Source organism: Chelonoidis abingdonii, chromosome 8 (assembly GCF_003597395.2).
Source record: "Chelonoidis abingdonii isolate Lonesome George chromosome 8, CheloAbing_2.0, whole genome shotgun sequence".
Lineage (NCBI taxonomy): Eukaryota > Metazoa > Chordata > Testudines > Testudinidae > Chelonoidis > Chelonoidis abingdonii.
The window spans coordinates 87191761-87219597 of record NC_133776.1 but is presented as its reverse complement, the minus strand read 5'-3'; the positions used below and the strand labels follow the sequence as shown (position 1 = coordinate 87219597).

Below are 27837 nucleotides of genomic sequence, written 5' to 3'. Positions count from 1 at the left end.
TGTCTTCTCCCAGCTGGGCTCTGTTCCTTCAAGAAAATTGGGAGCGGAGCCATTCAAGGAAACTGCCTGGGTTGTGGGGTGGGATTTTTTGGTGGTGTCTGGGGTTTTTGCAGTCAGGTAGATAGAGCCTTCTTTTCCATTCTCACCGAATCACCTGCATTTGCTGCTCTGCAAAAATAACTACTACCGCATAGCGGGAAGTGTTGGCCCAGTAAGGAAATGTCAGGAAATTAAACCTAAATTATCACAAAGAAAATGTATCCATATGATTCTCTTTTCAGCTATATTGGTGTAAATGATAGTAGTATTAACATTGTTAAACCCAATGAAGTTTTAAACTGGTGTAGCTGAGAGTAGAATCTGGCCTTTCGTAGCTAAGTTTCCTCAGATACATAAAAAATAAGAAAACGGAGGAAGAACAAATGTGACAGGATAAGGGGAAAAGGAGGAGAAAAAAAGAATGGGGATGCTGGGGTAGAAAAGAAGGGAGAAGGAGGAATGATTTGAGTAAGTCAATAAGAGGGTGAAGAAAAGAAAGGACCCAGAGAAAAGAACAGAATGAAACGGGGATAGAAGGGAATTAAACAATGAAAATGAGCAGGTGAAAAGAGGGCAAGCTAGTCTTTCCCTTACAAGAGAAAAGAAAAAGTCACCACTAAGCTGAGTCACAGTTTACTGGCAAAGAGATGCTTTTTTAGCATAATAATAGTGGGACTGGGAGAAACCAGACAGAACACTATTTCCTTGTCATCTTTTGATCTGTAATAATTGTTGCAGATGTGGTGGGTGATTTCACATTTCCCAGGCTTTGACAGCTGTGTTTATATTGGCCAATTTATTGGAGATCATTTGTAACATAAGCAAGCAAGAATTACAGATATTCTTGCAGAGGAGTCAGTCCATCACATTATATTTCACCACTTCACATAGAATGTATGTGATTTGGGTTGCAGGGCATAGAAAAGTGTCAAAATGTTTAGACAGTGGGGTTAAATATAGACATCTAATTCCTTATTTAATTTCCATGGTATCAGTGTTTTGAATGCAGTCTTTAAGCAGAGGTATGCCATGCATGCATGCCAAGTCTCCTGAAGTGATCTATAATGCTTGTCACCAGGAATGAGCATCCTGTAAAGGATAACAAGTTCCAATTTTTGATAGAACATACTATATATCACCTAATTTCACTTACAGATTTGACTGTTCCTTTAAACTGAACTTGATTACCCTTTAAATCCAATTTTTGCTGCAATCACTTGGAAATGGCAAGCTTGGAAAAGCCAATTTTGTTATATACAATAAAAGGTTACATACACTGAAAGGATATGACCTCTTATTACTGAAAATTAAAGTAACAACTCCTTATAGATGAAAGGAAAACCCCTTGCATTCTGATGTACTATATTACCATTGTCTCTTCCAAGTGCTAAAGGAAAATAAATTATCAGTTAACATTGTGTAGAGGTTAGGATCTTGGGCAGAAATGCAGTAGGTAATTATTTAATTGGGATAAATGCAACACCATGGACATGGGAATAAAAAATTCAGAATACCCTATACTGTCAGTACGAAGGGCAGTGTGCACTAACGTTGGGGAAAGTTGACATTTCTCTGCCAATTAACTGGATGTGTAAAGTGGCATTAAAGTCAAACAGGGAAAGAAACATTTCCTTCTGAAATGAGATTAGCACAGCTCATATTGGTTTGCCTGCATACCAAGAGGGACCTTGTGTCTTGACTATGGTATGGTGCAGGGTGCATGCACACACAGTAAGCTCAGGTACCAGATGAGAGAATTCACTAATGCCATCAATTGGCAGACGCAATGCTGGCACTCATCAGGAAAGGCAAAGTAAAAAGCCGCTAGCTTAGTTTTAAGGTAGAAGTCTGACTTGGCTTAGATGCAAGTAAAAGTGCAAAATGTGAATATTTATAGAACAAAGACCCCATTCACTCAGTTCCCCACCGCTCGCTCTCAGTGGAACAGGAAACTTGCTTGTGGAAATAAGTCAACAAAATTGCTGCCATACAACTTTTTCTGTACAACTTGGCTATCCTTAATAATGCACCCAGGGAGTGTGAGGGATAAATGGAGGGAATGCACAATCACTTCTTGCTCTCTTTCTAAACTCATGCATGTTGCTGACCAACCATGCAGATTCACAGCATGACTCCCACACCTTTGGTGAAAGCTCCCTCCCACCCCCCAAACCAGTGCTTTATATCAGATCTCCCTTTAGCCTGCAGCTGCCATGTTATTTATTAAGTTGTATTACAGCAACACCTAAAGACCCAAATCATGGCCCCATATATCTCTGGAGACCTTGTGATGGTTAGTGTGGCATCATATCAGATTTGCAGAGCCAGTCAGTCTAGGAACGTGCTGAGAATTTGTAAATTGGTTCCCTAAATATTTGTGTTAGACTGATGGGAAGGGAGGAAAGGAATAGCTGACTTCAAAGATATATTGCAGAAATTTTCAATTTAAAGCACTAGAGATGATGCAATGTGCATTCTACATAAACATTTTATTAACATCTTCTTTCTCGAATTGGGATTAGTCACTAAAACACATGGCAGATAGAAATTCGAATACATTCTAGTCCCCTTTGTAGCACAGTCTATTTCAACTGAAGTGGCAAAGCTGTTCCAAAGTTGCTCCCTTCAACAGCACTGTGTACCACATTAGGATAAAAGAAGAACCTGCAAATAGCAATTTCCTATACTATCTACCTGTATGGTTTCTGTTTGTAAAGTATGATGATTCTCCAAAGGAACCAAATACTTCAGCTTGTACTGTCAGTGAACCCGTGCTGTTTAAACACAGTTTATGAATTATATGTAGTCTTTAGAGACATATTTGGGAGTTCATGTAAATATATTCTACAGTTAGATATATTCATAAGCTTATATTTGATATTTTAACTAGGGTTCTGCCTGGATTTGGATAGGTTTCCCCAGATGTTTTTGTAACCTAAACAAAATTTGTTGCATGAATACAGTTATTTCACCGTGACTCCTAATTCGATGTGTTAGTGGAGGTACCTTTTGTCTTATAAAGGGTTGTCATTCATAGTATCTCAAAAACTCTGCCAAGGTGAGTGCTCCTGAAGTACCTTGATTTGGTCATAAGCCAGGGACCAAAATTTTGTTACTGTCAGTTGAATACTTAGTAAAACTGGTTGTGGATGTGCTGCCATTCAGTTCTTCAGTGGAGCAGAGTGCTGGGAATGGACAGCCATTAGATACGATACTTTACCAAAGGGCTATAACAGGAGGGAGAGGAAATGCAAATACAACTTTTATCGATTTTTTTACCCCCCCAAATCAAGCTTCTTCCACAAGAAATACCAAAATCTGTTAGGACAAACTTCAGAGTTTTGAAAAAATAAATCAAGTATTAGCTGCTGGATATGAAGGCTTGATTAAAAAGCGAAATGATGGTGGAAATAACTTACCTACCTGATTCCTTTTTATAGATGCCTAAGAAGGCTTTTACAATTGTTTAAAGTGGATTCCTTGCGTAACTCTTGGTAGCTGCAATCTGGATTTGGTCATGTGAAGAAAATCAAATACAGTCTCATGGGCCACATTGAAAAAGGGGTATACATTACGTTGGCACTTCATTAACCTGGGTCTATGTAGCGGATAAGATTCCCTTTGAATTAATTGTTTCCCAATTTAAAATGGTTACTTTGACTGAACCTGATTGTAAAAACTTGTGAATGAAAAAACTGCAGAAAATAAGTGCATGTTAACATTTTTGCCTCTAGCCAATAAGAAGAAAGAGAAAGAGCGTCCTGAGATCTCTCTTCCTTCAGATTTTGAACATACGATTCATGTGGGGTTTGATGCAGTCACCGGGGAATTCACTGTAAGTAACCTACATATTGTACCTTTGTTAAGTCTCCCAGTTCCTTGACGGTGAAATAGTTTTTTGCAGCCGGAAACTTCAGGTGATGACAGCAGTCAAGCTGAGAAAAAACAGACTTGTTGGTTTTGGATATTTTCAGTACTTTACCTCTGATTGCGGCTGCTTCCCCTCCCGCCTCTCCTCCCCCCACCTTCCCTCGGATTAACAGCAGAGTGCCTGTGGAAAATGAAAACTAGGAGAACCCAGGTGCCTGCCTGGATAAGTCTTGTAAGCTGTTTTGGGGCTAGAGTTCACTCTCTTTGGAAAGACATAAGGAAAGCGTGCACGCGCACACATGTCTGGACAGCTGGCCCTAAGGGGCATAGTCTAACTGGCCTATAAACATCGGCAGAAAGCTGCAGAACAGGCATTGTGGAAGTCTGATCATTTTGTTTCAATAAACAACCTCCGAGGTATTCCCTGTCCAGAGACTAGGTAATCAGGCATGCTTTTAGCTTGAGCAGGGTAGTAATGGAATAGTCAACTTTGCTACGTAAGATTAGTGGGAAGAGTTAATGCAGTGTGTTTCAGCTCAAGTAATGGGGGAAATGAGTCTGATCTAAAGCTGACTGAAGCCAATGGCAGGCTTCACTGGACTTTGGATTGAGTCACTAGTTAGGTGTTGGAATCATTAATTAGTAAACCTAACATGATAGTCAGTTTATTCTTACTTTTTCCCAGCCTAGCAGTACTAGTGATTTTCCATACCTTCAATACGCAATGAGCTGATGGATCAGACTATGCTGTAAAAACGTGCTGAATGGTAGGAAGGGCTAGTGTTGATTGGCGGCATAAGTAAAACAGGGAGGATGGGACAAATCATTTTGTGGCTTGCTGGCCAATGTGGCACCAGCTTCCAAAATCTGGGCACCAAATGTAATTCTTCTGTGATTTTTGTTTTGGTTGCTTCTTCTGTTTCTTTAATGTGTTTCAGAAAACTAGAACATTCCTGCTTCCTAAATAAATAAATAAAATCAATTAATACATATAAAATTAAAGCTGTGTGGTGGCATCACCTCTTTAGAAGAGAACTAGAATTTAAGAGCTTTTAGTCATTTGAAAATGTTACACTCAGATTTATATTAGATTTTAAGGACTAGACATGACTTCTAAATATGTACTTTAAAAAAATATTCCTGGCCAGATCCTGAGGTTCTTATTCAGGCAAAACTGATTAACTTCACTGGGAATTTTCCCTAAGTAAGGCCTGAGTAGAGATTGAGTTTAGACCTCCAGATTTGGTCTTCTGCCCTTAGAAAAATGCAACAAGTATATCAATTTCAGAACAATTTTCTGGTATTCGCTCTACATTTTATTGTTTCTCGCTCCCATTCTGTCTCTCTCTGTAACTACTTCACAGATAACTTTAATCTTTGCTGCCATTTCTCAGTTCCACATTACATTCTGTCACGTTTTTTATTTTCCTCCTTTTGTGTTTACATTTTCCATCTCTTTCTCTTCCACCTTTTCTATCCTATTCCTTCGTCTTCTTTTGTGTTCTCTCTTCTTTTCTCTGATCCCATTTTTCAATGTTCTCCCAGTTACTGTTCTGTTATTTCTTTCCTTTTTCTGTATTCTGTACTCCTCAGTCTTCTCTCTTTCTCTCATTCCCCGTGCTCATTCCCCGTGCTCACAATTATCTTCCCTGGTGCACCAGTAGACAATAATCCTAGCCATTTTCACTTCCTTGTCAGCTGGAACAAAAAGAAGTGGAACAACAACAAAAATAAGATTTCGGGTTTGAGGAACCCTCTGCCTCCACTTCACAGATCAGCATTTGGATCAGTTTTAATATTGCTGCCAGCATCCATTGTGTCAAACAGTAGGTCTGCAGCGTCAGACTTCTTATTGTAACATCTAATGCCATCAGCAGTCCATTAGCACAGGCCCTGGCCTCTTATAGAAAGCAACACCTGTTCTGGACTAAAAGTGCACAGACCCACTTCTATAGCAATGATTTATTTTCAGTTACTCTTTTCGTCTTTTAAATTATGGCCACTAGCTTCCTGTTGTCCAGCCACGCTTTGTTGGATAGTTATTTCTACAATGACACATACTTGCTCTTGAAGCATGAGAGTGCAGAGGTTAATTCAGTGGGCTGCTGCCATAAAGAGATGGCTGCACCATCAGAATATACTTATCCCACCCCTCCAGAACAGCCTGGTGATGATGAGGCTTGTTGGTATAGGCCTAGTCCTGCAGTACTTAATACAGCAAAAAGTCCATTCAAGTCAAAGGAAATATTGCTCCATTAAGGACCACAGTTTGCTCCCTAGCCACGAGCTAATTCCAGTCTCCAGATATCAGTATTGTGTTACATTTGGCTTCCCTGATTTTTCCCAATCTGGACACAAGTCTTGTGTCAGCCAAATAGTCACATGGTAAGTAAATTTTGCTGAAGGGACTACCATTAGCTGCACAACTTTTTTAAAAAAATCCCCAGTGTTTAGTGATCGCACTGTCTGTCTCTCTCAAAAGTTTGGAAGTGCCATGGGAATGTGAAAATATTTTAAATTTCAAGCGATTACAGTGGTTGTCATGCCAGCCATGTCTGCTTTATTGGTTACGTGCAATGCATAGAAAAATTTCTAACGCCCAATGTTAATCACCCTCCTGGATGTATTACCTGACTGCTATTTGTTGCATCTAGAATTGGAATCAGGAACACCTGCATGGGATCCTGAGTTTTGGCTATACGGTTTTAGCATCAAGCTATGTTGTTACTCATGTATGCATGTTAAAACTCCATTTCATTGTGCTTGGAGCAACCATGATTGCTAGGAATTAGGGCACAAAGCACCAAATGAAATTGGCTGGAAACTGTTGGGTGGAAGCATGCTTCTTTAGCTTTATATTTATTTATTTTGAAGAAGCTTTTGCATTTATTTTGAGGGGAGGACGGCTCCGGATTTGTAGCTTTTTGGTTTGGTTTTGTTTTTTAAAGTGAATTTTGTAAGGCATGTCTTGTAGTGAAATAGTTTCCTGACCCCAATCTGGAATAAAAGCTGGCCACACACCAAATTTTTAAAGATTCTTGATGAAGATTTAGCCAGTTGGAGGAAATCATGGCTTTAGATCCAAAGAATTTGCACATTAGTGACCTAAACAAATGTCTGTCTAAAGTTTGCTAGGCTTTTCACTCTGACACGTACATTACTTGTATTACAGCAATGCTTGACCTTCTAATAATTCGACAGCTACTCTCTCAGTTGCACTTTGTTCTTTGTGCACTGGCCAGTTATGATGTCAGGACTGGAAAAGCAATGGAAAAAGTTGCATACAACTGTTAAAAATTGCTAAACTAGTTTTAAAAAGTCACTTGCTGTGAATCCTCAGTAATATATTTTTGTAAGGGAGAAAAAAATGGGTAAAAAGAGGGATGATGCTTCCAAACTTTGGAACAATTGTGATTTTTCTGTTTTTCCTAAGTCTGTCTTCCTGTAGCCTGTCTAGCAACTAATCTATTTGGTACTTACCTCATAATTCTCCCACTTTAAATGGGATTTTCCCCATTTCGGCCCATTGGTTTCACCTCCTTACCACCTTCTAAGTTGTCCCACATTCTGTTTTAACTTTCTTTTCTTTCTTTATTTACGTCCATTACAGCCAGATCTCTATGGCTCACAGATGTGCACAGGGAAGCTCCCAGAGGTGCGTCACAGGCCCAAAAGAAGCTTGCATCAAAGTGCTTCTTTGAGATGTCATAGCACTGCAGCAGCAGGTTCATGTGTGTGCAGTAGATTTGTTGCTTGGCTTATCCCACATTTTTGTCATTAATCCCAAACTCTGGAGGCCCATGTCACACATTGATTTGCAGAGAACTTCGTAGGCAGAAGCCATGTAAAATGTATATCTAGAGCGGGGTGGCACCAAGGTTACGCTTAGATGCACCTCAGGTATAGTCTTTATTCAGTAGCTCCTCTAATTCGCTGCTACATGTTGGCTGTGTGGTAAAAGGGGAAAATTGTAGGTTCTGAAACTTAGGAAATTATACTGGATGTTTAAAGCAATTTGTCAATAATAATATTCCAATGGAAATTTGCAGCTTTCCAAGATTGGATCAATTTTCAAATGTTACCCTACCTCCTAAGATGATTGAAAACTCATGCTAGCTTTGGCACTTGCAGCCTGTTTTCTGAGTTCCTACTTCCTATAAATTGTTAATAACAAGCGTAGAGAGCTAAGGGCGCTGAAAAGAGACTTCCTTAGCAGCAGCAGCTGTGTTACAACTCAGTGTTAGAATTTTTACATTTCAGTCCAAATTGTTGCCCCCTTCTCCAAACCAGAAGCAATATTCCCCTGATCTAGACATACATTTATTTGACAGTATCAGGGAGGGGGTTTATCTTTTAATTAGAATAGCAACTATATATTTCCATTTTTAAGCATTGAAAATCCAGTGTAAAGCTCCTAAAATACACTGTGTTGTCCACAAATAGAGAGTAGTCTTGTTATGTCTGCACTTAATCACCAGGAGAACTTAACTCATTATTCCATGGAAGAGCAGAGTTGATTTAAAGATGAGTTTCATGCACGTTTTTCCCTGTCAGTCATAACTTTCTTTTCTTTTTTAAAAGTTGGATCCTGGTTTTAGCTCTGTATTTTGATAGAGAAGAGAATGATTACATCTACTGTGTCAGTTTCTTATTTTAAATGTAAGGCATCAATTAAAATTTCTGAAAGTAATCTTACAGGTAGCATGGGATTCTTGGTAAGGAACTATGCTGGCTGTGGCTCCTGAATTTCCTAAATCAGCATTCTTTCTACTTGACATCCACAGGGAATTCCAGAGCAGTGGGCCAGGCTGTTACAGACCTCCAATATAACAAAACTAGAGCAAAAGAAGAATCCACAAGCTGTTTTAGATGTTCTCAAATTCTACGATTCCAAAGAGACAGTTAACAACCAGAAATACATGAGCTTTACTTCAGGAGGTAAGTTGAAGCCACGCTGTGCAAGAAACTGAAAGCCAAACTGCTTCAAAAGTAAAACGAGTGTCTTTGAAGTGCAAAGTGACCAGAAAGACATTCCAGTGACAAGGAAAGATCTAATATCCTGGAGTTGAATGCTGCTTCCTCCCAAAGATGCAGTTGCAAATGTGGAAGAGCAATTGGATAATCTGGTTTTTTTTGTTACTTTGTTCTGAAAATTAAATAAGAGGATTGAGTGAAACAGTCACTGTCTCTTTCATTCTGAAGCCACAAATAACTGGTGGTCTGCTCAGGAGGTGGGTGCTATGCATAAATGTATGAAATGTATACAACATTTCTGCTGTCATGGAGTCTTCCTAGGAATCTGGATGAAGGATCAAAGAGAAGGAGGTACTTCTAGAGGCTACAACATCTTCATTCGGGGGATTTCATTGCAGCTGAGGCGCCATAATTTGGAAGCCTCCAAATGTGACCCTGCTGTCACTTTTTCTAGGTTTTCTGTGCATTCTGCAAGGTCACTAAGCAGCATTGAGAAAATGTTTTCAAGGAGAATAATTCCTAATTTTAGTTTATATTTTTTTCAGTGTGTTCTGGTTTTTTTTGTCCTTGTTAGCTTAAGGAACCCTGTTGCCTGGTAATAAATCATATCTACCAAGGAAGCTGAGGCTTCAGACAGAGTAGAGTGTGTATGGCTTTAGTAACGATGTGTTCTTTTCTGTATCATGACTCTCCTAATTATTGAGCTGATTCCTACACGAAAATGTTATGATACAGTTAAGTTTGTAAAGACATAGCTATTATTTCTGCTAATGTGGCATTCAAACCCAGCAGCATGTGAGCAACATCTGTAACTTTCTTGACCTGAAGTTGTTCATCTGATAGAGCTAATAAAAATGCCGCCATCAGTGCCAGTGGAGACAGTGACTTCCTTGAACCTGGTGGCGCAACTGAGACCCGTAATTCAAAAATTGATTGCCTGACTAACCTTAAATTTACCCCCACTAAAATAATAATTAACTCTGGGATAAGATATCAAACATGCAAAATTTCAGGCTTGTAGGAGTTTTGTGCATGTGTGTGTGTTTGCAAAAGCTAGAGGGATGGTGATCCGCTTTAGAAGGAAAACTGACTGACGTGCTTATGGAATTGCTCTTGTGGCTTCATAATAATAGAACAATATGAGGGGGGTTATACTGAACCTTTTCTATAGGAAGGTTTTGACCCCACTAGAAAGAAAAATGCATGTATTTGCAATCTTTTTATGCAAGTGACTTTATTATAAGCCTGACTTCTAACTGCGTTCACTATTGGTGAAGGGCGTGTGCTGGACCACTTCTCTTTACTATCCCAAATGAGAGGGGTAGAGTGAAACATGGAAAACAGACACTAAAGTAAAATGTAGACATTGTAGTAAAGAAATAGCCCAGATCTTTCCACCATCTTGCTGTCATCTTTATAAAGTAACTGGTTTTGCCAAAGGGGTGTTGTGAATGAAATCTGGCGAGTTTTGGATGAACTTGTTTTGCTGGATTCCTCAGAACAAGCTTTGTTATGAAAAGTATCTAGCTAATCTTCCTTTGCACCTTTCAGATAAGAGCGCCCATGGATACATAGCAGCCCATCCTTCGGTGAGTGTAAAAAAATAACAGCAATTTCATTTATGGTGTTTGGGTAAGTGTGGTGGAGTAAGCCATAAACTCTGAATTTTCTGTATTCAGAATATTAGTCTCCTCTGCTGAAAGAAGTCAGACACAACAGCTTTGCAAGCAGTGGTATTTAGATTCCGCTGGCTATTTTTAATTTTCTGTTTAATACCTGACAGACAGATTAACGTCTGGGTTTGTTGAGGAGGAATTGCTTACTGTTCCTGGCCCTTTATGATTTATATTCTTTAGCACAGTGTTGTTATTCCAGGCTCTCTAACTACACTTCAGTGTCGTTTTTTCCATCTTAAAATAAAATCTCTACTAAATTTTTTTGCTTTTCTACTTCTGTGATTTAATTAGATATATGACTGAACATAAATAAGGTTAGAAATTGTTCAAAACTCACTGAAAGAATTTGTAAGAATGTTTTAAACATTGGTCCATTATAACTAATGCTGAATTACTGTGGAAATCCTAGAGATATATTTATGACCTCCATTTTAATATTGACTGAGTTTATCAGTATTAACATTATTGCATTAAATATCAATCATTAATTAGGGATTTGGCCTTTATTTTAAATTCAGTGACTCAATTTCACAGTTAAGGTTTTTAACTAAAGCCAAATCCATTATCCATAATAAAATACATTTCTGGAAGAATACTGCAATCACATAGGAATATAGTCAGTATGGCCTTCAAAGTGGTTCCTACCAGTGGTTATGGCGTCCTTAAGAACTATCACTGTATCTCATCCTATGGGATATAACCAGTAGCAAGATACAAGCTCCTACACGACAATAGCCTATTCAAGAGATTCAACAGGAATCTTATATAAGAGGGAAGGTGGGAGCTCTATTGCAGTACAAAGAAATCATTCAGCTCCTACTAACTGAATTTCACCCAGTAATACAAGTCTAGTATTGTATATAGTTTAGCTTCACAATTCTAGTGTTGTCACATCATCCATGGAACCCTTCTAGGGTATGGAAATGGTTTGTTGTGGTCTGGCATCATAGCAGTGAGATTATTTTATTGCATGATTTTTTTTTCAAAAACGTGTAAGTGTGTAAAATATGAATATTAAACAGGAAACCTTACAGTCATATGATATGCTACAGAATAAAATATACTCTTTACCACCTACACTAAGACAGCTCCAAGCTCTGGCAAAGTTGCATGATATCATATAGAATATGGTGAATGCTCCTCTGACCTGGTAGCTGGGTTATGCAGCTTATAATTCTAAAGTTTTGACACTTTAGTAACTTCTTTTACAAGTCACCATTTTCAGTAAAATCAGTTGTGCAGTGGAATAGATTCTAAAGGAAGATGCAGTATCACTGTATATATATTTAAGGACAAATTAATTAAGGCAGTGGTAGGAATGGTGTAGTGAACTGTTCTGCAAACTATAGGGGTTTAGACTGGATGATCCATAAAATTATTTCTGTCCCTTCTAACACTGATACCAGATACTGTACTGAAGAGAAATGGCCATCTCACAGGTTATGTGAGAGACCTGATTATTTAGAACAAGTGTCCCCAATCAGCTTAAGATCCTGCTTTGATAACCATGTTCTTCTTTGTGTTCTTTCTCTTAACCCCCCTATAAAATTCCTTTCACCATTTGGTAAATGTTTGATTGGACTTTTTTCCCCCAGTTTATTCTTCTTCTGGCAATTCGAGTCATTAGTCCACATTTTAGGTATAGTAGCTGGGCTTGTGGTAGTTGCAGCCCCATTAACTTTATAACTGATTCACTGAAACTGGCAAAGAGCAGAAAAACTAAGCATTAAGCATTAGATGAAGATAAATGTGAAAAGCATCTAAACAGGAAAAAAATAATATTCTGCAGGGTAAAATAATAAAAAAAAAAAGAATTGCTTTTCTCTATAATACAGAATTTCCTGTTAGACTTAATGAAGGATCCTTTGAGATTTGAAGTGCATTAATTAGTCTAACTGGTAGACTTGTTAGCTTAAGTAACTGTTACCATTTCTGCAAACATGTTACCAAAGCAATACACCATGAACTAGAGGTGATTTTCTAACTCCTGCATCTGTTCAGGTATTGTTCTCAGTTGAATTAGTCTTTCATTAAGTATGTAAATGAATGATTTATTTGCCTTTATTTAACTTAATTCCTCTAATAATACAGCATAGGATACAATTCACTAGCCCAAATGCTAGTACCGTACCAAGACTGGCCATGAATAAATAACAGGCAGATCAAAAACACTAAAATGAATTAACCAAAGACTATTTGTACTCATAAAAAAAGAATGCACCATATGCAACTAATAACTGAGGGTTCTACAACTATATATAAATGTAAAATTCTCTGCTATGTCTGAGCAGTTTAATGCTGTACATTATTAACAAGTCTCCCATGCTGTCTTTAAAGAATAAGTGAACAATCAGTTATGCTACTGCCTTTTGTCCACAGAGCACAAAAACTGCATCAGAACCCCCTTTAGCTCCCCCAGTTTCAGAAGAAGAGGATGAAGATGATGAAGAAGAAGAAGACGACAATGAACCTCCACCTATTATTGCACCACGACCTGAGCATACAAAATCAGTAAGTTCACTAGCAGCTTTGGTTACTGTTGTCATTGTATGGTATAATTGAGAAATGTATCTGTTATAATAGGGAAGTGTATAGAGTCCCTTTTGAGCAAAGACTCAGTGTTAAAATCCTGACTATAGCTTTTAATTCCCATGAACCTACAGAAGCCAGGAGATTCTGATTTGAGGCTTTTCATGTAATCCTGAGCTTTTCCCATTATGCCAATAGGTATTGTGAAACTGAGTTCAGTTTTTATATTGTGTTTGTGTATATGTAATACTTTGTTACTTAAAATACATATATATAAACGTGGACTTAGCCATGGTCAGTGGAGAGAAGACTTATGATAGTGCTAGCTCTCCTGCTTGCTTCCTTACTGAGAGAGAGAGAGAGACTGAACAGATGTGATGAGGAGATGAAATGTAGAGCAGATATAGACAATGTGATTCCTTGTCTTCTAACAGGACAAAGTATTTGTCATATTAAAGACAGATAAAATATAGAAATGTTTTCCTAATGATGCTATTCTATGCACGCAATTGCTGTAGTTACTACTGTAGTTGTGAATGGGAGAAGTGATCTGCGAGATCACAAATTGAAGGAGGGAATTCCGCAGGATAGTGACTCTATTAAGATGTGGTCCCCATCATGAAAATAATAAAGCCTTTTATTATAACGGTGGGATCTGTCATGTCTAAATGCACTCTTTAGAGGATGAAAATACAGACCACCCCAAATCAGCCATATCCACTCCTGCTGAATCTAACCTGATCATTGTGATTCAGTTGAGCAGACATTGGCTTTGGTGATGTTTGCATCATGGCTGCTACTGAGTTTTTGTGGAAACTGCTCCCATCAAGACCAAAACTCTTCTATGTTCTTACTTCAACTCCTAGCGCATGGACTAGATAGACTAATATTTCCTTTAGAGCTGTAATCTGTGAGGTCAGTACATACTTTTAGGGATTCCAAGATCCAATCTGATAGACTGGCTTCTCCAGAGCTGTTATTTGTAACATGAGACCAAAATGGCTCCAGAAGCAAAACAATAATGTCTGCGTCATTACCTTTCTTTAGATGATTTTCTTCTTGTTAAAGAAAAGCAAACAGCTTTCTGAATAGCAGTAGCTGTCTTGCATTTACATTAATTTGCTCTATTACAATAGTAAGATTATTTACATTAATGAGTGGAAAGAACCAATGATCAAATCCTAAAGGATTTGGACAAATACAAAATTCCTTCCTCAATTTTTCCTTTGGAAACTCCCTTGAAATGCATGAGAGTTTTGCTTGAGTAAGGATTTCTAGATTTAGCCCTTGTGCAACAGAAATAATTTATAGAAGGTCTATTGCAAAGGCACAGAGCTAGTGCTGGGTACTGCTCTGCAGGAGATGTTCTGACTTAACTGACCTAAAATAAGTTTTTGTTACTAATTACTCCTGTTTGTTCTACAGGGCCATCACAGGCTCTGGAGCAGTCGTGGGCAACTTGAGGCCCATGGGCCACATGCGGCCCGCCAGTGGATTACCCGGACGGTCCGCAGGTTGCCCACCACTGCTCTGGAGGATGAGCTGGATATACCTCTGCCTCATGCATCTTCAGCAGCAGTTTTAACTGAGTTCCAAAAATCTTTTTATTACTGATTGTCAAGAGATGCGCCTTCCCTGTCGTGCCCCCTACTAGCCAAGCATGGCTCTGCAGAGACCAGCCTCAGTTTCCCCTTAAAATGTCCACATTTCCTCTGCTGGGAGTCCAACTTATTAAACCCTGCACAGAGTATTTCAAAATAGAATTCAGACACACTGTCTTCACCCCAGTTTCATCTGGGCCTAGCCTCTCTCCTTAAGTATCTGTTCTCTCTTTGAAGTTTCGTTCTTTCACCCTGGTACCAAACTTGGCACAGCTTCTCTTCCCCAAGTGTCTGTCTTCTTGCTGTCCCAGCACTTCTTGCCTGGAGTTTGAGCCCAGGTCAGAAAGAGCCCAACTTGACTCTCTGTTCCCAGGCTGTATGTGTTAGCAGAGAATTTGAATCGCTGAGACACAGAGTCTCACAATGTCATTTTTACAGTCACCGTTCAGAGCTTAATCAGACTATAAGCAAGTAAATGTTTCCCTCCAGGGTTTGAAATACAAAATTGCAGCACCAAGAACCTAAAAATGAAACTGACTATAAATAAGGATAAAACTAACTTCATTAGTTTTCATTGTCCCTGTTTTGAGAAATGCACAAAGGAAACAAACACCTTAATGTAAGTTGCCATTGGTGATAATAAGTAAAGGAACATAATTTTTTTTTTTCAGTATGACAGTTAAGTTGGCAGGGTCCCTATAAAAATTTATATGTGAGATAAAATCTCATGGGGATCCATCTCCATAGCCACCTTTCTGACCCCAAAATAATTTTCTGTTGCAGATCTACACTCGGTCTGTAATTGAACCTGTTGCTACACCAGCACTAGTTAAAGAGGCTACGACCCCTCAGCCTGAGAACTCAAACACCAACACTTTGTACAGAAACACAGACCGGCAACGAAAAAAATCCAAGATGACGGATGAAGAGATCCTAGAGAAATTGAGTAAGTGTCCTGCCCTTACCTCTTGTTTTATAAAGCATTGTCTAAATGTGTCCCTCCTGTATGCCTGCAGAAGGAATGTCCTTATTTTAGTGTCACTGGGACACTTGGGCTTTCTTGTACACTCAGCGATTGTGCTTGATGGACAGGAAACAGAGGTGGAGGGAATCCCTTCCTTCTCAGTGGGCAGCTGTGATTTGCCTGCTTGTACTTTCTCATGTGCAGCAGAGAGAGAAAGAGAGAGAGAACATTTCTGGATAAGCTGAACACTGTTGCCTAGTAACCCTTGGTTTACTGAGTTGCCAACAGGTGTCCATTGGGCTGAGCAGAAAACACGTATTACACCTCTTCTACAGTAGTAATAAGTGCTTCTGGTGAGCATCCCCTCCCCTCGAGATACTATGTATATTTTGGGTCTGCAATGGCATAATGCCGCCAATTACTGCTGTTTTGGCCATGCACCACCTCTCCTCCTGCCCCAGCATGGCTAAGTTCATTAAGCTATAGCTTAGCCCCTAGTATGTAAATACTCATATTTACAAGCCATTGTTTCTGTTGTGATTTCATATAAACCTTTATTAAACTCAGATTGCAGACTTAGTGGTATAGAAGGGAGATCCTTATTACTGTATCTTCATTACAGTTCTGTGCTCTCTGGCATTTATATATACCAAGTCTGAATTTGGTCCAGTAACTAAAACTACCTATACAAGGCACCAACCATTGAAATACAGCAGCCTCTGGGGTGGAAAGCTTCAGCTGTTAATACAGAGCAGCACTACACTGGAAGTCTGCTCAGGCCTAATATTAAAGCCTGACCAGAACTCAACCCGAGCCCAAGAGTGTTGACTTGTTTTCATGCCGGGCACTTGTAGGGTGTTAGTTTTGTTCAGAGAACTATGGGCCACTGGCCAGAGGCTCAGACAGGGTGTGGGGAAGGGAGAGGAGCGAGACTAAAGAAAGAAGGGTGGAAGGAGAGAGGAGCACGGGAATGGTGGGAAGGAGAGTGGGAAAGGGGAGAGAGGGGAGTAGGAGGAGAAGAGAGGCAAAAATAGGATGTTGGACGAGGGCATCAGAAAATTGAAGTCTGTACACGCAGACATTAAAAATGTCCTGACCTGAGCCAAAGAGTGTCGTTTTCATACTCAACCTGACCTGAGACGTGTATCTGGGTGCAGTCAGGTTGCAGGGGTCTGCATTACAGTGCTGCTCATGGAATACCCACTACTATTTCCTGTAGCATCTAAGTATTCCTTGGAGATCTTCCAACTAGGCATCATCTCAGCCTGTTTCTACTCAGCTTGTAAATTCTGTTTGGATCTCCACAAAATATGGTATTACTACAGTCACCATGTAATTCATAGACATAGTCAAACCCCATTAAAATTCCTCCTCCCTTCCAGGAATCTCATGCCCTGAAAGTTGTGATCCTTTTAAAAGACTAAGTCCCTTTTTATAAAGACGCTCCATTCTTGCAGGACAGGATGAATTTTAAAGGGTGCTGGAGCTGGGTTTGGTGCTCAAATGCTGTGACGTGTATGTTATCAAATCAAGATAGATAAAAAACAATGGAAGTTATAAAACCCTGAAAAAAATGCCTATAATGGAAATCTGTCTTTATACTATACTCAGTTAACTTTTACTTTTTAGCTTCACTCATTAAAAGTGTATAAAAAGAAGCTGGTGCCAGTAATCTGGGGTAATCAGATGCTGATTAAAAATCATTGAGAACTGATTACGTTACATCTCTGCAAGCATCTCTCAGTAGCTAACCATCAATGCATCCATTGTAGTGTGTACATGAGACTTTGTCACAATTAATTCATAACCAAATAATTCTGTAATGAGTCTACCTGTCAGCTACACCAAAAAATAAATTGGTCATGGTCCAGGGATGTACGCCAAATCCTGGTAAGTCTAGAGCAAAAGAGATTTACTCAGGCTTCTAAGCAAAATGACTGATCGTTGCTTCTCTCTTAGCAGACAGATACTCAGATTCCAAGAATAGGCCATTTCAGTCTGTCCCCAGCTCTAACTAGTTGATAAATAATTTGAGTGGAGAGTTCTAGATCTTTTTTTTTTTAACATTTTAAATTTGATTCTGAAGTCAACAACATTCTGAATTGAGAAAAATGTGTCCTTAAAATGAATAAAAGTTTGAGATAATCTGTAATGCAACACTTTTATAACAGGCTCTGTAGAACAGCAACCTCGTCACAGCAGAGAGCATGGTTCTTCACTGACCAGGCAAATGTTAATGCTTGTACCTGTGCTCAAAGTATCTCTTGTACATCACTGCTAGTATTAACTAACAAAAATCTTTACAATCTGATATGAATCCTAATGCTTACCCCTTAGAAGTGTGAACCCAAACACTACTGTAGAGTTTTCAGTGACAATGTGCCTTTTGCAGATTGACTGGTAGATTGATAGAGGGTGAAGAATCGTTCTTGTTAACCTCTCAGGATAGGACAAGAAGCAGTGGGCTTAAATTACACCAAGGGAGGTTTAGGTTGGACATTAGGAAAAACTGACAGTTAAGCACTGGAACAAATTGCCCAGAAAGGTTTGTGGTATCTTCATCATTGGAGGCTTTTAAGAACAGGTTAGACAAACAAACACTTGACAGGAGTGTTTAGTTATTATTTAGTCCTGCCTTGAGCACAGGGGACTGGATTAGATGACCTATTGAGGTCCCTTCAGGTCCTATATTTCTATGATTCTATGGTAGATCTATTAAGAGTTGGATCTCAAAGAAGTAGTATTCAGGAGACAATGAAGTGAGTTAGTAGATATTTTCTAATGCAGGTAGTTATCCTTTTGCATATTAACTCATAATGGCTACTTTAGCTGAGGCATGCTTCTAACACGAGATCCCCAGGCACACTGCTGGTTTCATGAGGCATGCATACCTGCAGCAATGGATTATTCAAGATGTACAGCTATAATTGCCCATGTTTCTCAGCTTAGAACTGAGCCCTGGATTTATTTCCATTTATTTCTTTGAAGCATTATGACCACCTGATCTCCTTTTGCTAGCTCTGGAATCTGATATCCACATGAGCAAGGTCTTTGAAGGTCTGCCTCGAGCAAATATGTGACATGGAGATTTTAGAAAGAAACCCTGGCCTTCAAATTAGTTTAATTCTCTTTTGTGTGAAATATCATAGACTCTCAGGCTTAGAAGGGACCTCAGGAGGTCATCTAGTCTAACCCCCTGCTCAAATCAAAGCAGGACCAATCCCCAGACAGATTTTTGCCCCAGATCCCTAAATGGCCCCCTCAAGGATTGTACTTACAGCCCTGGGTTTAACAGGCCAATGCTTAAACCACTGAGCTATCCCTCTCCCTTTGTGATTGCTTTCATCACACATTTTACTGGGGAGTAAATGCTCTAGTATTGAGATGAGATAAAATGAAATTCTGTCTACAATGAAATTGTTAATATTTTCCATTATAATTGTAAAACATAAATGTCCTGATTGTGTGTTCATATATGCCTGGTTTAGGCCTTGATTTGAGAAAGCACTTAAGCATGCGCTTAAGTCCATCTCTATTCAGGACAGCAGTTATGCATATTCTTCACTGTAAGTTTAAAGTTAGCCACATGCTTAAGTGCTGACCTGTGTTAGGGGGTGCTATCCTGAAATGGGATCTTACAACAGTGTAATGTTGACTTCAGTGGAATTACTCTGATTTGCACTGGTGTAAAAGGAAGAAGAGAGGAGAAACTGTAACTAATTTTACTGAAGTAATTTTCAAAATTAGGCATCTGAAAGTTGAGATGCCCAACATCAGTGCTACTTCTGAAAATTTTGACCTAAATGTATTTGTTAGTCTCTTCCTTCTCTGATCTCTTGTAGCAGGAAACCAGTGTCTTGTTACATCTCTGAGTGAGCTCCCGGAAAGTCCTCTTGATGGGTACACTATTGCTGTCAACACAGACACAGATTTAGTAGTATTCAGTACAGCCCTAGAGTGATTCTGGATACAATTCTGTAGAGACGCATACCAATCCCTATCTGTAAGTTACCAGTCATTTTGTAGTGAAATTCTATTTGCAGCAAAATGGAATATAGTAAAACTCCCGTCTTTCATTATTCATTTCAGTGGATTTCTACTCCTATAAGGAAGCTCACTCTTATAGGATGCATCACTGCTCTAATAGAGTTCCATGGTGGAACTCCCCTTGGAATGCAGCAGTTATTACCTTGCAGACCGCAGGTTTTAAGCTCACTTTCTGAAGAGATGCTGAACACAGTTTATTCTAGGCTCTGATTGGCGCTAAACAGTGTTCATTATCAATTCAGCTGCATCTGTTGTCAGCAACAGGTATTTTTTGTGGCATGGACCAGGCTAAAGAGCATTTGCTGCTGCTCCATGCAGAAGTAAGTCAGTCTCTGTGCAGCTGTCCCTCCTGTGGAGTAAAACAGAGTTTGGCTCATCTTGCTGCATCATCTACCAAATGAAAAAGAAGGTGTACCCTGCCCCAGAAGCCGGTATCCCTCGCCACTGCAGAGGATCAGGAGAGCATATCATTATTCCCAAGGTGAAGAAGTGACTCTTGCTATATAGCTCCTCTCTGCTATAATGAATCTCAACTCACCATGAAGCATTTTTGTGTAAGTGAGTTCCCTTTATGCCTAAAATGCCCTTCATTCTAATTATGGGTAATACCAAGCGACTGTCATTGGGACACTACTGTTTCTTAAAATAACAAACATTCGTAATATATTTTTTCCCTGCTAAAAAAAAAAGTCTCTGGTTAAAGGGGACAGTAAAGTGTTGTGATTGTGTGTCTACAACTGAAAGAGCAATGCAGAGAAATTGTTTTTATATTCCTCAGAAATCACTGCTCTATCATGGAAAGTATTTAATTACTTTAAAATCTAATCATTTCATTTCTCCTTTCTGGATGTCAATTTTATTATTTTTATTTTAAACACGTTTATTGCACTTCTCTCAATCTGTGGGAAAGGGTTGGTTAGTGGCTGTATATAATCACTCTACCAACTTCAGAGAGCATAAATGGACTGGAATCAATAGCATTTCAGTGCTGTCATTCTGTTTGAAGTTTGCTTTGAGCAAACCCATGACACTCTTGAATAGAGGCCATTTCTCTTCCATTTATCAATCATTTGTCAGTGAGTGGGGATTATCACTTTTCCACCTAAGTGTAAACTAGTTAACTTCTAGCAAGGTCCCTGAAATGCTGAGTTCAATAAATGTTTGACGTGGAATCTGAAAATACAGTTAGAATACCTTGCGCTGCACTCTTATAGGATGAGGTGGGAGCCGGTTGCTGCACCTCCGGCCAGCAAGAACATATGCTAGGATCAGTAGCAAATGCTGGCTGGCGGATCATGATGCTCGTGATTAGGGTAGTAGTATAGCATGTGCCACATCACATCCTCGTTCCCGACAGCTCCCCATTAGGGAACTTTCCTTGACCAGCAGGATTCTTTTACTAAAGGGTGCGCCAGACAGTATCTGTGCTTCCCACTGCAATGGCCAGAGAGGAGTCAATCAGACACCCATCAGCATTAGATACCAGAGCATTGAGTGCCATAGTAATACCGTAGACAGGAGAGAGAAAGAGACTTACTTACAATTACTGGCAGCTCTACTAGATGTCCATAATTTGGAATTACAGGCAAACACGTGTGTGTGTGAGAGAGAGAGAAGTGTAAATTTCCGGATATGTGCACAAAAATCATCACATTCCAGACATTTTTTTTCTCAGTCAAGGAATAATCTTCTCAACGTATTTTAGTAGTATACACTGTACATTAAATTTTTAGTAGCTATTTACCCTGCCATTAAATCTTTAGTTTCTACTTTTTCATCAGTTTTTGTTTTATCTAGGAAAATGGACTAGAACAAGTAACATTAATTTTGTATTATTTGGGTTTATAAGATTGTGGCTTCATTGCTCAATTTAAGCACATGTAACCCTTCTGCCAGGTGAAGCAGTAGCAACGAGTGTCAGGTTCAGTATCTAGGGGTTCCTTTCCACCAATACAACACAAAACCGGCTGGAGCCCCCACCCAGTGACCTGGGACAATTACACAGCACCCCCTGGGCACTTCTAAGAGGCAATACTTCCCCTCTCGTAAGCACAGAGTCTTGAGTGTAGCAAAAACTTTTAATAAAAGGAGGGAAGAAACTCAGTGTTAATTTGGGAAAACACCACAACTAGGGTTTATAAACATAAACCATGAGCAAAAGACTCACTCCCAAGTAAGTTGGGCAGTGTACTTTTCTTGTCAGGTTCTTAAGTCCAGCAATCCAAAGGTCCCTTTAACGTGCCCGTCCCTCCTCTGCACCCCACTCACAGTTGCTGTCCTGGGCTAGTGCTTCCCCAGAGTTCAGAGGTTCATCTGTAGAGTTCACTTCCCACTGTGGGTGGAAGGGGTGGGTAAGGAGACACCTTACACGCTCTGCTGCTTCGAGCACTCGCTTGCCACCCTACCGCCAATTGTCACACCTCTCTGTGGGGCTCTGCTCTGGCCCTCTTGGCCAGCCACCCTACTGACCGCTCACACGCCTCTCTGCCAGCCACTCACTCACCGTGTCTCTATGCCAGGCACACCACTTCACCAGCCTCTCTACTGGCTGCATCTCTCCACCAGCTGCCACTCGCTGAGCCTCTCCACCAGCCACACAGCTGACCAATTGCCAAGATGTCTTCAGGGCCCACCACTTAACACAGCTCTCAGCTGTTAGTGGAGGAGCCTCATTGCTGGTACACACTGGGCAGTCTCTTGCAATAGAGACACTGTCCCAATGTAGGGCTGATACTTAGATCTAGATATCAGTGATTTCAGCTCTGCAGCATGTAACATGACCCTCAATTGAGTCTAAATTAGCTCTTTTATTATACCATGGAAAGAAGGGGGGGGTCAAATGGTATCTAGGACCCTTAAACTGGACCCACACTAACAGATATAAATACCAGTCCCCACCCTCTCTTAGCACATCGCATTTTAGAACCCATGTCCCCTGCCTAGCAAGTGCTGTTCAGCTGAGGGTCCCTCAATCGGCATATGCCAGGTACAGTTCTGCTGCCCTCGACTCACACAAGCATAGCAAGGAGACTAGGGAACTAACACCGGCCACAAGTGATCATTTGGGCAAGCAGTCCCATCATGCTGAGCACCTAGGCAGGGTGAATGTGCCCATGCAAATGAGATCAGCGCCTGAAGTCCTTTTCCACAGCTCACCACTAGATGTCAGGCGAGAGCTCATTCAGACTCTGCTTACACAGTCTTTCCCAAATACTGCCCTATTTGCTCGTGATTCAACCCATTTACACCTCTGGCCAAGCAAGAAACTACAAATTATTAGCATTTTTGTTTTCAATGGACTTGTGCTCCTAAATCACACACTTTTGAAAATCCCACCCTTAATTCATTTGCAACTTTCTGAATATTACATGCAAAGCCTTTCAATCAATGCCCGTTGTTGCAATAATTATTCAGTAGAGGGCAGCACTCCATCCACCATCGCTTGTCGTTGAGATGAATTTATTTATAAAATTACCAGCACCTTATTAAGCAGATAACTTTTTAAAGAAGGTAAAAGCTACAGTCTGAAGAACACCACTGCTCTTCTAACCCATTTAAAATGCCGTTTCATGTAGTGAGATTAGCATGTGTGTACACTGTAAGTATCGAGTAAAATGTTTGTTTCTGATCAAAGTCAGATTGAAGACAAGAGTGTTGCTCTTATATAAATGAATTTGATCTCTTTCACAGTGAAGCCTACACAATAAAGATTATCAAAAGCCTGTGATTAATTATTTGCTGTTAACTGTTGTTTTTTGAAAAAGACAAACCCAGGAAGGGCTAATGGAGAGTCATTCCAGGAAATTTTCTTCCTAGTCTCTACATGGCAACTGTTTATAAAAGTTGAGTCCAAAAACAAAGTTGGGTTCAATGTATGAAAGTATGAACCCCACTGCGGAATCATAAAGAGACTAGCTAGTTCTGAGGAAATTAGCATTGTTATGCTAGCAGTCATTAACATTTAAGCATACAAACTCATTTGCATATTTATTCGTTAACTCATGTCTGAGTGTTATGTGAGCTCTTCTCCGCAGTTCGTGTTCTTAGTTTTCTTTCCAGCTCCAGAGGCAAACATACTCATCAATGGATTTAAAAAAAAGTAGATGCCACCTGAATTATTAAACTGATACTCTTATTTCTAATCCGTGTGCTCTAGTAGTATCATGTTGAATCTAAACTGCACATAATGGCAATAATGCCAGGCAGTAATGGTTGATTTTTGACTTGCCACAGGTTGTCATTGAAGATATAATACTCATTTTCAAGAGAGCTTCCTTGTTCTTTTTTCTTTCAGGAAGCATTGTGAGTGTTGGTGACCCTAAGAAGAAATATACACGATTTGAAAAAATTGGTCAAGGGTAAGTACAGTTGGAGTTATATGTATAAATATGAGCCAGATATTTTGCTGGCATTACCTTACTGAAGTCAAGGAAGTTACGTATACATTCAGAATATTTGTTTCGATTGTACTTGTTCTCTCCACGTTGATCAGTGTTTTCCTGCGGCCAAGAGGAGTCATCAAAGAAATTTTCATGATGGCTGGCTTGATTGCATAAGTTACTGGCACATGGCAAACTTGTCATCCCTCATCTGTGTGGTGTGGTTCACCTACCTTCATGGAAGAAGCCAATTTTGATATGTCCAAGAATTACATGGGCCTAGTAGAGAAACAGAAGTTTACCTTGTACTTTATTGCATAAAAAATGCCGTTTATCATTTTATCTGATGGGTGTAATTGTACAGCTCTAAATGACATTAGTCAAAAATCATTTAGTGGTTAAAGAGAATATTTCAGGAGTCAGGTTTAAAATCATGTAATTTGAGAACAAAACTCAAAGGCTAAATAACTTTTGTTTCCCAGCATATGTAATGAAAAGGATGTATACAGAAATGCAATCCATTCTGATGCACAGAATCCTCAATAGCTAGCCATAAAAGACAGCATTTGCTAGTAATCAGAAACATGGTGTCTTCAAAGTGTTAGGCGTTTACCCAGAATGGAATCCCATGTATTCTTTATCAGACTAGTAAGAACAAGGTAATTTTGAAATTGTGTGGTGTGTGACGTGCATTTTAAATACTAACGCTGACTACAGATAGGGTCTGATTCTCTTCTCCATCACAGCCAGTTATGCAACATTGTAATTCCATTGTTTACAGTGGAATTACTCCTGATTTACATCATGTAAGAGCAGAATTGGGCCTTCAGGTTACCAGCAATAATTATCACTGAATTAAGGATACTGAGATTAGCAGGTATCATTGTGCATTGTATATATTATTGGATTTGAATTTTCTGTAACTTCTGGTTGACTTGGAACTGGTATATGCAGAACAAGAAGAGACCATGTATTTTCAAGCTCGCATTGCTTTTTCTTTTAGATTTATAATAAAAAGACTAGTTTGAAAGGGCAGTTATGGGAAGACAATTTCAAATAATGTCAACTTTCATTATTTTCATTTATCTTATGTCACTTAAAATAGATACAACTACATCTTTATTCTGATTGTACAATGTCAAATTGCTAGTTAGAGTTAAACGAGAAATAAAATGTAATATGACCAATAATATAACAAAGCCGCAGTCCACCTTACAGGGTGCTCTAAATGGGTTTGTATAGGAACTTTCTGATCATCTTAAGTCCCAATGTGAGTATTTTCTAATGTCCATAAATATACATTTTAGAATTAAATCTTGTAAACAGGGTCAAACCGCATGTATGTAAGTAGGGAGAAATTAGTCTCTTTAACTTCTTGAGTTCTTAATTCAATGAACTTTAGTCTTCCTATGCTTATGGTGGTGCCTCTTTATGGTATTGTTTTTGTGGAAATTCTCTGACCTGTGAAATCACAAATCTAATCACATGTAGATTAAGCACGAGGCATATTCTCACTAGAGCTGTGCATTACAAAGATGAGATAATTGCAATCCTGTGATGAGATAAACAAACACTAATACCATGTGTTACTGCAAGTTATTTACCACAGTCACAAAAATATTCTTTACAGAAGAATTAAAGTCTTTGCATTTCTGATAACCATCTTGAAATCTTATGGGAAACCATAAGATTTTTTGCCTGGGTTGTATATTAAACAATGTATTATCATTGTAGAAGCAAATATCTTTCCAAGAGTTTAGAAGCAGGTATAGCTTTAGTAGCCATTATTCTAACAATGTTCTTACTCTGAGCGTCTAGAATAGGAGCATTATGTGTTATTCACTTTTACACAAAACTTCATAGAAAATCTAAACTTAACATGCTGTACTCCAGTGTATTAGACAGCAATTTTATCAAAGAAATTAAGAGGCTGTTTCTTCAGTTGGGATTATGTGAATTTGGGGAGGGAGGGAGGAGGGGAGATAGACACATACACCATGACCTTGCTTCTAAGTGGAATGTTTTGCTGAAAACAGCAAGCAATGGACACAAGGAAGGTCTATGTATCTATAGAAACAAACTCCTTCTCTCTGCATTTCTTATTCTGTCCAGACACTAAAGAACAAGGTTAAGACTGTAGCGAACACATTCTTCCTTTAAGCAGATCACTTTACCCTAGAACTATAGATAGTGACGAGTGCAGTGGTTGTCAGGGAACTGCAAGGCACATAAATGTTGCTATTACCAAAATAACTTATTTTGATGGCAAACATTTTGTTCCAAAATATGAACATGCAAAGAAGTTTAGATAAAATAAGAACTGTCTGGAATTATTGCCCAAAATTCAACTTGAAATAGACCAGAACCATTTTGATCTCTTGTTAACTTCATATATATATATATATATATATGTGTGTGTGTGTGTATAAGCTTCCCAAAACACCCCAGCAACCCATTTTACGCAATGTTAAAGTTGTAAAGTCAAGCTTTTAAAAGTTAAGAAATGACACAATTAAGGTTGCTTGTGCATTTGCATTATGATAGTATTTAATTAAATGATCTCACACTTCTTTTACACAACTTACCCTGCCTCATTCAATGTCAGAAGGACAGCAAAAGGCACTCTTGACACTAGGGTAACCTACTTTCTTTCACCAAATTTCAAGTCCCTACTTCCAAACATGAACTTACTAAAGCTTCTCAATGAAACAGCTGTGGGAATTTTTTAACAGGCAAAATAACATTCTTGGAAATGGCTGAACTTTCAAAACAATTTTTTAGCTGAAGCTTAAAAAAAAAAAAAGGTAGCCTGAGACCAACATCCCGCATGGAAAATTTCATCCCAAGTGATTGAAGTTGGCAAAGTTATAAGCACCTGGAAACAGGGTCTTATAATGAAAAATATTGAGCAGCCTTACCTATCAGCATCACTATCAACTTTCTTAAGAATTCCTGTTTGATTTTGTAACCACAGAATTTTGGATTAGCATCTGAATCATTGCAGGCTTCCCTGAAATAAACCTTTTTGAGACACTCCCATCTTTTTTTTAAAATGTGAAAAATACATAATGACTCAGATTAAGGACTTACAAATGCAGAGCAGTGTTTGCATTCAAAGAAAAGGTGTACAAAAACAACCCCTTTGGTTTTATGAGGACAGGGCAGAAGTTTATTGTTATAGCCAAGATGAAAATATATTTTGACCGCTTTGATTTCAAAGTTTCATTGCACGTATTTCACAAGTCTGCCAAAGGGAATTGTAAATGCTCCTTTACCTTGCACTGAATACAGATCCCACAAGAGAACTGAAGCACGTGGGAAGTGAAGTCTGTTCTGAGGATGCTCTCCACTCAGTCTTTGCTTTTCAAGTGAGACGAGGAGCTGATGTGCTTATTTACAGGAGGGGACATAGTAAATGAGATGATGTGACTGTTTATGTATTTAGTTAATGTTAATGAAGATGACACAGCTTATTGAGCTGATTTCCTGGCATTTATTACAAATAATCAGTTAATATGATATTGAAGATAGAAATAGAATAGGAAATGAGTGGTTATATCTTTCAGTAGCTGTTAATAAGGAGACTGGAGACTAGAGGGGAAGACATGGTTACCCGGAAGACTTCAGTAGAAGAGGAGCTTTGGATATAAGGAAAAGTGAATTGGATGAGCAATCACTCAGCAGTGCTCCATGTGGCTATTAAACAGCGTACATTAGTCAGCAGAGTCACACTCGGAGATAGGGGAGCTTCAGAGCTG

The 27837-nt window shown here is 39.1% G+C and overlaps 1 protein-coding gene across 3 annotated transcripts in view; it reads left to right on the top strand.

Moving 5' to 3' along the window:
- The window catches only part of PAK3 (p21 (RAC1) activated kinase 3), a 198712-nt gene that overhangs the window by 156163 nt on the left and 14712 nt on the right, over nucleotides 1-27837 (top strand). For 2 of the 3 annotated variants that reach the window (XM_032766971.2, XM_032766970.2), the window contains exons 3-9: nucleotides 3774-3874; nucleotides 7520-7564; nucleotides 8694-8847; nucleotides 10435-10472; nucleotides 12939-13070; nucleotides 15473-15635; nucleotides 23995-24058. In XM_032766971.2, the coding sequence (XP_032622862.1) occupies nucleotides 3774-3874; nucleotides 7520-7564; nucleotides 8694-8847; nucleotides 10435-10472; nucleotides 12939-13070; nucleotides 15473-15635; nucleotides 23995-24058 (697 nt within the window). The remainder of the gene's footprint in view (nucleotides 1-3773; nucleotides 3875-7519; nucleotides 7565-8693; nucleotides 8848-10434; nucleotides 10473-12938; nucleotides 13071-15472; nucleotides 15636-23994; nucleotides 24059-27837) is intronic. The other variant, XM_032766973.2, reaches the window with a different exon arrangement.